Source organism: Drosophila tropicalis, unplaced genomic scaffold (assembly GCF_018151085.1).
Source record: "Drosophila tropicalis isolate 14030-0801.00 unplaced genomic scaffold, ASM1815108v1 contig_845, whole genome shotgun sequence".
NCBI lineage: Eukaryota > Metazoa > Arthropoda > Insecta > Diptera > Drosophilidae > Drosophila > Drosophila tropicalis.
In genome coordinates, this window is record NW_027173338.1 from 2394235 (window position 1) to 2406124 (window position 11890).

Below are 11890 nucleotides of genomic sequence, written 5' to 3' on the forward strand. Positions count from 1 at the left end.
TCAAAATTCATATATCAGTTTTCTTAATGGAAAATGATCTTTAAGTTTGAATGAAATTGGTTAGGAATTGAAAGAAAAAGGTCCTTCAAAAAGGCTTCACAGAAATTGATGTAAAAAATTAAACAAAAAAAAAAAAACAATTATATATATATTTGCGAATTCTTTTTGATCTATGATCAGTTCAGTAGTAGTTGGAGGGGAGTAGAGCTGAGTTAAAGTTAACATAATAAATACCGGCTAAAAATTTAATTTACCTCTTGGCCCACAATTATTATACGAGTATCATGATATGACTTCTTTTTTCATTTCTAAAACATTCAGTTGCAATTGAATATATTTTCCCATGGGAACTCTCACCCTTCCATACTTCAAATCAATATCTTTCTCATTTAAATTAATTTGTAATAAAAATTCTAAAATATATACATTTACTCTAGAATTCAACAGTTATGACCAGTAAAGTTTATATCCCGAAATGGAAGATATGTAAATTTCGTAAATCTTAGCCAACATTTCGTAGGACTTTTTTTTATCTACAGTTAATTTGAAAACTTTCAGTTCCTTTATAGAAATTTTAACCGTGAAAAATCTCTGCCTTTCTCGCTGTAAACTAAAGAAGATTAATGTCAAAGTATGGCAACTTTGTCTATGCAACTTGCAACATTTTGTTGTAAGAATATTTTATGACCATCATTTCTTTCGTTTACGATAACAAAGTCGCATTACGTTTGTAACCTAACAAGGAAAAAGTAATCCAAGATAATTACATAGCATTAGTCAACAATTAAGCAATTGAAAACTTAATTACTTAAGTATATGTTTACACTCAAATATCAAAGCGATTGCCTTACCAAATATACATATAATTTAAATTGTCAGTATAAAAACATCTGACACCTTGCCGTGGTCTTCATTACGTTTGAAATATGGCGCCGTCTGTGCCTGGGGTCAACAGTGAGAGTATTTACCGAGTCTATTGGCTCTATTGGCGCTTACTGGCTGTGGACTTAAAGTGGCACCCTGTGTTTCGTCTACCATTGGACATATTAATCAATTTCTTAGTCACCCTTTGGTATCCTTTACTACTGCTCATTGAATTAGTTTCACAGACTTCTATGGGTATTCTCTTCAAGAATTTACCCATAACAACGGCTTGCATATTTTGCAGTTTTAAAATCATTTGTTTTCGCTGGAAGCTGCCGCAAATAAAGAAAATTCAGAAGTTATTAGAGGAGTTGGACAAAAAGGCGGTTAGCGAGGAGGAATGCCAATACTTTGAAACCAAAACACGACGTGGCGCAAATGTGGTATTGAAAACGTTTTTGGTGTTCTATTCATCGACCATAATAAGCTCAACTGGCCTCATATTGTTGGGCAATGAGAGGGAGCTTCTGTATCCTGCATGGTTCCCGTACGATGTGCAGGCATCGGCTTTCAATTACTGGCTGAGTTTTTTATATCAGTCAATTGGAGGCAGCTTTATAGTCGTGCAAAATCTGATAAATGATACATATGTTCCAATGACATTGTGTGTGCTCTCTGGGCATGTTAAGATGTTGTCCATGAGAATGAATAAAATGGATACTAAGGAAACACTGATTGCTGGCATCGAGGATCATAGAAAGCTAATTGAGTAAATAGTTGACAAGTTGAAGTAAAAATAAATTTACATTGATTTTCTTATTTTCAAGGATAATTGGATTGCTACGTCAAACTTTGTCGCTGCCGCAACTTGGTCAATTCATTTCGAGTGGCATTAATCTATCGACTGTATTGCTATATATTGTATTCTTTGCCGATAACATTCTCGATATAGTTATTTATGTAGTTCACTTTTTGGCAATTGCCTTGGAACTCTTTCCGGCTTGTTATTATGGCTCTGTATTGACCATGGAATTCTATGAGTTAACCTATGCCATATTCTCCAGCGATTGGATAGGTAAAAACCGTCAATACTGCAGCAGTTTATTGATCCTAATGCAATTGACGTTACGTGAAGTGACCATCAAAGCTGGCGGCATGGTCATCATCGGGATGAATGCCTTTTTCACCAACATGCGAATGGCTTACTCTTTGTTCACGCTGGCTATGACTTTCAAATAAAATACAGATCCTTGTTGAGAAGCCAAAAATCCTTTAATCTTGTTTCGAAATCTATTCATTATATATTCATTAAAGTTCATTGTGGCTTGATGTTATTTATGTTTAATAAATGTTTGTATAAAGGCAAAGTTGTTTTGCCATAATAACATACATCTATTTCACTTGCATACTATAGAGACCCATAATTATCCGAATATCTTGTTGGAATGTGTTGCCCCTGCATTATTAATTAATGTCTCAATTAATAAACCTTTATTAACGCTAACAATTAAACTGTCACAAAACATAATTAAGTCACCATTAGTCAAGGAAACTACACCTAAATATGTAGGTATGTATAGAACACTTTAACCACTCAAGTCTATTTATTAACCAACTATCAGTAGGAAAACTGACATTAGCATTGACAGACAATTTTAGCTTATCTCATACAAATGATTATTCAATATTTACCTAACAAATTTTATTATTTTTACATTAGAAAAATTGGAATTTCAAGACCCAATTATTTGTAAATTTTCAAGATTTAGTATAGAATTATTTAAATATTTCTCTCTTTAAGACAAATTTAAGGAATCGAAATCTTTTCATATATTATTACTATTATTGTTATTATTATAAAAGTATAGAAATTTGTAATTTTTGTCAATTTCTTTTTGTCGTTTTCAATGATTGACAACGAATCGTTATTACTGTAAATGACACTTAATGGATGAATATTAAGCGATAGCCATATGATTGACGTTAGTCTGAATTTTATTATCTGCGAATGAACTCCTCCTTAGCTCCTTGCTCTTGTTTCACCCAATAAGCAAATGACTTTAAGCATTGTTTGCCAGGATAATGGAAAAAGCTCTTAATAAGTCAACAGGTGGCGACAAGAAGTATTCTTAACTACACAACTAATAAAATTATTGACCGTAGTCAACGGGGAACAATCTCGCCCTTAACCACTAAAGCTACACTGTGAAAGACGAAAATAGGTGAAACACTTACTCGGGACAAGGACATGAAACAGGGAGTCGACAAAGAGAAGTTTCAGCTTTCTACTGACATTCAAAATGAAGAATTTCTATGTCCTGTGTTACTTAGTTTATTCTTTTATCTGACCTTACAATAGGAATTAACTTACCAAAGTGCATGAGCCAAGATGGAAAACATTTCGCATTATTAAGCGCATTTTGTCTGCTGCAAAAGTGTAGAAATTATCCTCAAATGATGCAACTTTGTATTTATACACTTGCAGACAAACATTTAGCAACTTTTTTATGACCATTTTGGTTTAAGTAAATTCCATTCCGACAATGTGGCAAGTGATGCATATAATTTTATGTCTACTTATGCTAAACAGAGCACAAAATTTTCCAAACACTTAATTAAATGCACTTAATATTCTTTACGATTTCCTCTGGTATACAAGTTACTGTAATGTCAAAAGGCTTAAATTATATACACTTTTTTATTCTGATCACATATTTTAGTTATTTTCTTACAACGAGTATTAAACAATTGTAGCTACATTCCAAAAGTTTAGGCAAGTTTATCCTTTATTTATCTTTAATTAGGTAGCATCTTTTGAATTCGTTAAGTCGTTTGATATGAACTAACTAAAGTTCTACAAACTATTAGAGATTTATCTATGGGAACCATTGCCAAGATTAGGTTCAATAGGTTTTAAAACTAAAAAACTATTTCATTTGATCCTTTTTCAGACATTGGATGTTACTGCTTCAAGCTATAATAAGTATATACAAGATTTCTTTGCGATATAGTTATCTAATATGGTATATACAGAGTTCAACTTTCACTTTTCCCAACATAAAGTTTTAGGATTTCGTAGCTAAATTCTTAAAATCAAGTAGGAAAGGAGTTATGAACAACTGGACATTTCGTTTTCATCTTGAAACCTTTCTTCAGTTATTTGAAAATTACTTAATTACTTACTGTAGAATATAAATCAAATACTTAAGTCCATATATTTCGAATACCTAGCGATTTCTTTGCCAAAGTCGTTTAGTAAAAATACAAGGTATTCCTCTATGTTTTTCAAAATTTTTTTAATCACATTGGAAGATAATCTTCAGGAAAATTTGTTTACGCTTGCAGTCTGTTTGGTCCGCCATGGAACACTCCAATTGTCCAATTATCAATCAAAACGGACGTGAAACAACAAATTTCAAATGTGCAAATTTAAAAGCAAAATATTCGTTTACCATAATGCGATTTTGGGAAATTATTCCCTTTTCAAATTGGTCTGCTATGTATCATAATATTTCGACTCAGTCCCACTTTTCGTTTTATTTGATGGCATTTTCCTTCCATTCGGAATTGTTCTTCATTCTGTTTTAAGAACGTACGCCCATATATGCCGTTAAAAATGCTCTACGGTCATACGGTTTATTAAATCAGCCGAGAATGCGGTTGGTCTCGGTATGGCATGGCATTCGATATGCACATTTGCATTTTCGCTTAATTTTAATTACCGCCTAATGGCCGCCATTAGTAGAAGCTTAATGAAAATTGCATTGGCGCCGTTTAAATGCCACTTAGTGGTAAAGATTACACTGCAAAAAATGAAAAGAAAAATCCATAAATAAAGTTGAAGAATCTACTGGAAGTCCTAATTATATTCTTAATGTTGCTGTTAAATTATTTTATTTTATTTGCCATGTAGTTCAATTGATTTTTCCCTGAAAATAGACTTGACTACCCATATATAATTTGGCTATGACCATGGCCTTCTACATGATGTCGGTTGAGGTTTACACCTCATAGGTTTAGTTATTTATTTATTGATAACAAAAAAAGAGAAAATAATTGGAACTGTGGCAATTTTGTTTGAATTTTATTTTCGCTCAATGTTCTTTTTGGTATGGAATCCATAAAAGCGAATGCTTCCCATTCAGTCGACGTATACAATGGCCACCTTCATCACCTGCGTTAATAGTTTACGGGTGTATCGTCCGTTTTGGTTCAGCATTCGTCTGCTGGCACCCACATTCTTTGGCGCAAAGTCACGTGCCGTGCAGATTTATGTGGTGCTACTTCATCTGCTGGTAACTATAATGTTTCCAGTGCATTTATTGCTTGGTTTGTTACTCCAACCGACACCAGATGAGATGTTTAAGAATCTCACCATGAGCATCACCTGCATGGCCTGCAGTTTGAAGCATATTGTTCACTTGTTTCACCTATCAGACATTGTTGAAATCGAAGCATTGCTCGAAAGGTTCAATACATTTGTAATCAGTGAGGAGGAACAAGGCTTTTATCACAACAATTTAAGCAGGAGTATTCAACTTATTTATCGCTGCATTCAAATAAGCTATATCTTTATCTACTTAATGTTTCTCCTGACTTTGATACTTCATATCAGAGGGGAACAACGCGAATTGTTGTATTCGGCGTGGTTACCATTCGATTGGCAAAAGAATGCCATCTTTTACACCCTAGCTGTGTCCTATCAGACTGTGTGCCTTTTTCTAGAAGGATTTCAGGGCCTTACGAATGATTCGTACACGCCACTCACTTTATGCTTTTTGGCTGGACATGTTCATTTGTTGGTCATGCGACTGAAGCAATTGGGATATCAGGAACTGAAAGATGCACGAGAATTGAATCAACATGCTCAACTCCTGACTTACATTGAACAACATAGACTCCTGATGAGGTAAGAATTACTTGTTTCACCCCTCAAACTCGATCAAAAAGTTAAAATTACAAATGTTTTATCAAATCTCCAAAACAACTCATAAATTGAATCATACAACCACTGTTAGACTTACAAAAATTTAACTGACTTTATATATCTACCAATACATATACAATTATATCATTTTTTCTACTCCCTTTCATTTGCAGACTCCATCAGCTTATACGAGAGACCATCAGTCATGTGCAACTGATTCAACTAATTTGCTGTGGCGCCACTTTATGTTTAATCGTGTATTATGTCCTGTTCTATGTAAGAGATATTGTGGAATTTTCATATTACATTATTTACTTTGCCGTCATTTGTATACAACTTTTTCCTGGCTGCTATTATGCAAGTGTTGTGGCTGAGGAAATTCAGAACTTACCTTATGCCATTTTCTCGGGTAAATGGTATGGCGAATCGGTTGATTATCGTCGAAATGTGCTCATCTTTAGTCAATTAACATTGGGCAAGACGGGCAAGGACAGAGTAATGAAAGCCGGTGGTATTATTGAGCTCAATTTGAATGCCTTTTTTGCCACCTTGAAGATGGCTTACTCCCTCTTTGCTGTAGTACTACGATCGAGGGACGTTTAACTGCAAACGAAAAAAAAAGACGAGACAAAACGAAAATATATAAAATAAAAGTGTTCGTTAATTAAAGAATCTGCTTCTTCCCCTCGAGTACCCGAATTCTCTCCCCCCCAGAAAAAAATAACTTAGTGGGTCTTGGCTGCTTGAAGGCAATCAATGTGCTACAAATGAAATTTCATTAATTGCCTCGTCCCGATGCGCAAATAAACATTCCCACTTCGATTTTCGTTTCATTTTGTTGTTGTTTCGGCCGCTTCGCATTTTACAATTGCACATTAAAGAACCACCCTTGCCCCCCTCCATCGACGAATCATTATTCCGCCCTCCTTTGTTCATTTGGCTCTCATTTCCCATTCTTATGCCCTCGTAGCCCGAAACTTAAATGTTGTTTACTTTTGGAAAGATTTTTGGATTTTTGTTTGCACGATTTGTTATTGTAAACCTTGCATAAATCCCAATGAAATCTGGGCAGCATTGTGTTATTGTAATTAAAATTTTACTAAAATAAAAATTAAATAAGAAAACCATAGCACTCGTTTATATTAAAATAGAGAAAAACATGTGCCAAAGTTCATTCATACTTAGTTCATTGGGAAAGCCAGAATGGCTAATGGATGGGTCAGAGATCTATTACTTGTTCTTACACATTTTTATTTACCAGAAACGATGAGTCACAATTCAAAATCTTAAACAGATTGACCCTCAGAATAAGTGAGCCACCATTGGAATGTGATATTGGAAAAATATACAAAAAGAAACTTTACATCTAAAACTAATTCCTTTATGATGATTTCACTTAATACTTACCTAGATTTTATTTAGTTACATCTCAAATATAATCTATGGTGCAAATACTAATTGTGAATATATTTGTATACCTTTTATAGGAATCAACAAAATGAGTGGAAGTCGGATTTAATTACAGAACTTGGCTAAAGTGAAACAAAAGTTGAGCAATTTAAAAATAAATCAGTAAGAATAGAAAATTTATCAGAAGCCGCTTAATTTTACTTTAATTTTTAAATTTATTTAACATATCGATTGATATTTTATGTTTTCGTATACCAAGCTGACACTTTTCATTACACTTAGTGAATTTTTGTAGAATAATTTTGGCCAAGCTATTGAATTTTTAAAAATATCAAAAAAAAACCCTTTATTCATTTCAAATTCATAGCCTTCGGCCATCCACTGGAAAACTCCCGCACAGCATTTGGCATTAGGTAAGGTTAGTATTTTCCGTCGTTTTATTTTACTTTTTCAGTTTTTCTTTCTTTGTATTTATTTATTGATTTATGGCAGAGCTTTAGCAATTTGGAGTCTTATCTTGAGGCACCCAAATACGTGACTCCAAGGGAATTAGTGTTTTTTTTAACCCCTTTTCTTTGCCCGTTTAATCGAACTTGAAAGCATTTGCGAATTTATATGAAATTTTTATTAATGCTAGCAAAGGACTTAACACTGAGACGTTTGATTAAAACATAAAAAGGGCACGGCAGAAACATAGAGTGGAGGTAGCAACTAGGGAAACATAAAAACAAATTTATACCTTAAATATAACTTCAGAACTATTCCTTACATTTACAAATGTAAGTAAGCGTATTTTCCCAAAGGAGGCTATTTCATAACTATCGTAATTGGTAGGATAGCAAATAAGGAGCGTGTATTGGGACTGATATCCAGCAATATCAAGTCGACATCTTGAAGCCGACATCATTTATCAAAAAAACAAATAGAGTTTTTATCACCAGAGAGGCACAGTTTGAAAGATCTAAAAAATTGAATTAATTATAATTATTTATAATAACAATAAATAAACCGATATTCAAAAAATCACCTGTTCTAAGATATCCACAGTTCGGCACGTCCAAAGGTGAGCCTCATTACAGCTGTTTCAAATTGGTGTTGAATAATGCAAGCACTACATCAGTGTTGATAAGTTGATGGTTAGACACGTTCAGCCCTGGATTTACCATTCAGCAGTTAGGACAAGTGTTATTTAAAACCCCAAAATATGGAATTTTGTTATTAATAAACAATAATAATATAATTCTGATGCATCAACGTGTGGCGTAGGCTTGGAAATCACAGGAAGTCACTAAATGTCACTAGTTGTTGGAAGGGGGCGTTTAATCGAGCATCACGTGGCTTCTTATTATTAGTATCGATAAGTCTAGTCCCATACTTGCCAAAAAGAATCGATATACATACACAAATACTCATCGACTTTGGTGTCAACGGGCAACACCTCATAATCTAACGTAGTAACAGCCCATCCAAAATTTGATTGAATTCCAGGAGAAAGCATGGCCGCTGCTGCGGGTGCCAGAACAGCCGCAGCCGAACAAGCCAAACTATTTTGTGGCCTAGGAAATCATTACCTCCAGGAACCGCACAAGACCATCAAAGATCCGCATCTTTTGCAATTTGCCAAGAAGTTAAATGATGAATTGCGAAGCACCACTCTTATTTGTGGCAACTGTCTGGATGTGCTGCAATCGGCTTATACGACCAAGTTAAGAAATGCCATACGCCATCAAAAGAGACGTCTTGCAGCTCAATGTGCTACTATATCGGATGTTAGCTCCAGTCAATCGTCATCGTCATCCGATAGACCGACTACTAGTGCACCGGCAGCTGCCAAACGAAAGCGTAAAGGAGATGACGACAACAGCAGTTCTAGCGATGACTCCATGCTGAGCTTAAATGCGGTGAATGGCACACGACTACCAAATATACAGCCGATCCCAAAGCGACGTCAAGTGAATCGGTCTGGATTCGAATCGGAAATCTACTTGGCCGGCACAACGGGCGGCTAATGTGGATGATGTCTTGCTTAGTAATTGTAGTTCCATTTTGAGCCATGCATGTTAATAAATAATAATTTTCATACGTTCTTCAAACTGTTTGCCCTTTTGAATAAACTGAATCATTTTAGATACACGCACTGCTCATAACCTTTCCATGTCTCTTTATTTGCAGAGTCTAGATACGGTTTAAGGTGCGATCGATTTGTATGCAGTAATAGAAATTGAAGTGTACTTGCTGCATTTTTCCATTACTATGGATAAGGGATGTGATGCATATGAAATAAAGGTGGAATGTGGCATGTGCCCTCATGTAAATGAAGGAAACTCACTTCGTTTGTATGCATGCATAAAGAATACGATGCACGTCCAGAGCCACGAGGCAAACCCTTTTGGGTACATGCATAAATGACCATGTCGCAAGGACACGAAACACTTCTCAATGAATGCCTATCAATAAATTGCCAGAAATGGCAGAGATGAGGCAAACTGTAAAGTGAAAGTGTCAAAGCCGCCATTAAAATCAACCCAAAGCAACACTTTCGTGTGATTATTGAAAGCAATTTCGTACAGGCAAACAGAAAATTGGAGGGGAAAAACAAAAGGAAAATGCGACAAAATGCCAAAAGGCCCAGGCGAGGACTTAGCGGACAAAAAGTTGCGCATACGTCGTGTAGCACACCCCAGGAGAATGCTTACAGCTACTGAGCTCTCCCCTATCGCCTTCATGTTGTTATTCACGCAGGAGCTGGAGGTGATTTAACTTTTTTTTTCGTTTTGCTGCTGCCTGCCCATTCATTTCCCGTTTTCAATACAGTATATACAATGAAAACAGAGGTGGGGTAGTGGGAAATGATGGCAAAAAAAAAAAAAAAATATTGTTGGCATACTTTTTCAAGTACTTCCTGCCGCATGTCCTGACGTTGCTGCCTATGCCACCATTGACGACGCTCGACTGTCGGTGTGTTTATTTTAACTTTTGGCATTGTGTGTCTACGCGCGAGATTCGCAACCGAGGGAATAGAAAAGTAAAACAAAAATATGAAAAATAAATTGAAACACTCAAACCAGATCCACAAAAAAAAAAAGAGACGAAAAGGAAAATGGAAAAAATAGATAAAAAACGAACGAACAACAAAAACTGTCAACTCTTGGGGCAAAAAAAAAAAAAAAAAAAGAAAACAACCAACAACCAGGCAACTCAATCACTGTGGCTTGGAAATTGTGACACTCGGAATGGAAATAGATGAGTGGATTTTGGCCACTGGCCTTCTCTGCTCTGGCCACAGATTGAATTGCTTTCACTTTTGACCGACAAATTGTTGCAAATGCCCCCTGGGATCAAGTGAGAGACAGAGCAAGAGTATTATAAAGAGGATGAAACTAGCATTGAATAGCAGTTTACTCTCATTGCAATTATGGAATTTGTTTGACATTTTTGCATTCACTTGTTTTTGCCTCTTCAAAAATTCTTACTTAGTTTTGGTTATCAACACAAAATTTGTTAAATTAAAAAATAGTTCAACTGCATATTCTCTTGTACAATAAACATCCTCTAGCCATGTTGATGAACTGTTTGAAGTTATGCTTAACAAATTCTTTGAGCATACAGATGACAAATGTAAATTTTGATGTTTTGGCTAAAAGTGATTCAGAAATCCATTTATTCATGATGCAGGAATTTGATAAGAACACCAAAGTCTAACTGATCGATTTGGCCCTAGTCTTTAAAAAGGACTTTTATAGGTAGAGGTTTATAATTAAAGCCACTTCTCGAGTTAGCATCTTTTAAATGAACTCATTTTTAGTTTTTTTTGCCAAAACATAGATAACTAAAATTAATTTGTAATTATTTCATTTCCTTTATACTTTCAATTACTACAATTTGGCGAATGAAAATGGGAAAATATGCATTTTAATGGCTGTTAATTATAAGCATCGGTTACTTTTAATTGAACACACACAAATTTGTAATTGAAATTGATTATTCAATCAACACTAATGTTATGAATGTGTATCAATTAATTGGCCTTTTGACAGTTTTGTAAAGTAAATTGAGAAAAATTGTGCAAACAAATTGGTGGTAAGCAAAAATAAAAAAAAAACGGCAAGCAAATATAAAACAACTGGTTGATTAATTAACCGTAGGCAAATTGGCTGCATCAAAGGGGATTCCCTGCTATTTTTTCATGTTTTTCGGATGTTTGTTTTTTGTCCTACAACTGTTTTGGCATTCACAGCAGAACTCAATTACAACGCGGCTGTTGGACATTCAATTTGCCAGCTTTTACATCCCTTCTCTTAGCCAACTCACTCACTCCTCCGGTCCGGTCATCTCTCTTAGTGAAAAACAAGCGGAAAACGCGCATCAAAGACAAACACAACCGGCTACATGGGTATTGGCAAGAGGAATAGTGTCCAACCAACGACTGTGGTAGCCCAGCGATGCGACACATGTTCCATGTTGCTTTTTCAACCGCTAGAAGCAGCAGCAACAACAACAAGAACAATGTCAGCAAGCGGCGCCTAAAACTATGCACTATGAAAATGAATAACACAGAGAATCAGCTCAGAGCTTCAATGTTTTCTGTCCTATCTTTCGGCTCTTCTTGTATTTCAGTCATGCATGACATTTTTTTTCCACTCAGTTTGTTTTTCATACCGTATACTAATACCCTAAATATATATAAGA

General features: G+C 35.1%; 3 protein-coding genes across 3 annotated transcripts; all 3 read left to right on the forward strand.

The window, feature by feature from the left end:
* Positions 1-926: 926 nt before the first annotated feature.
* Positions 927-2103, forward strand: Or33b (Odorant receptor 33b). The gene is made up of 2 exons (XM_068294810.1): positions 927-1633; positions 1692-2103. Exons 1-2 carry the CDS (start codon positions 927-929, stop codon positions 2101-2103), a joined length of 1119 nt encoding a protein of 372 aa, XP_068150911.1.
* A 2918-nt stretch (positions 2104-5021) lies between these two features.
* Or33c (Odorant receptor 33c) lies at positions 5022-6406 on the forward strand. Its single transcript, XM_068294811.1, has 2 exons — positions 5022-5773; positions 5965-6406. The coding sequence occupies exons 1-2, from the start codon at positions 5022-5024 to the stop codon at positions 6392-6394; spliced, it is 1182 nt and encodes a 393-aa protein (XP_068150912.1). The 3' UTR covers positions 6395-6406.
* A 2291-nt stretch (positions 6407-8697) lies between these two features.
* On the forward strand, positions 8698-9210 carry LOC137580696 (uncharacterized). Its single transcript, XM_068294812.1, has one exon. It carries the CDS (start codon positions 8698-8700, stop codon positions 9208-9210), a length of 513 nt encoding a protein of 170 aa, XP_068150913.1.
* Positions 9211-11890: the final 2680 nt, after the last annotated feature.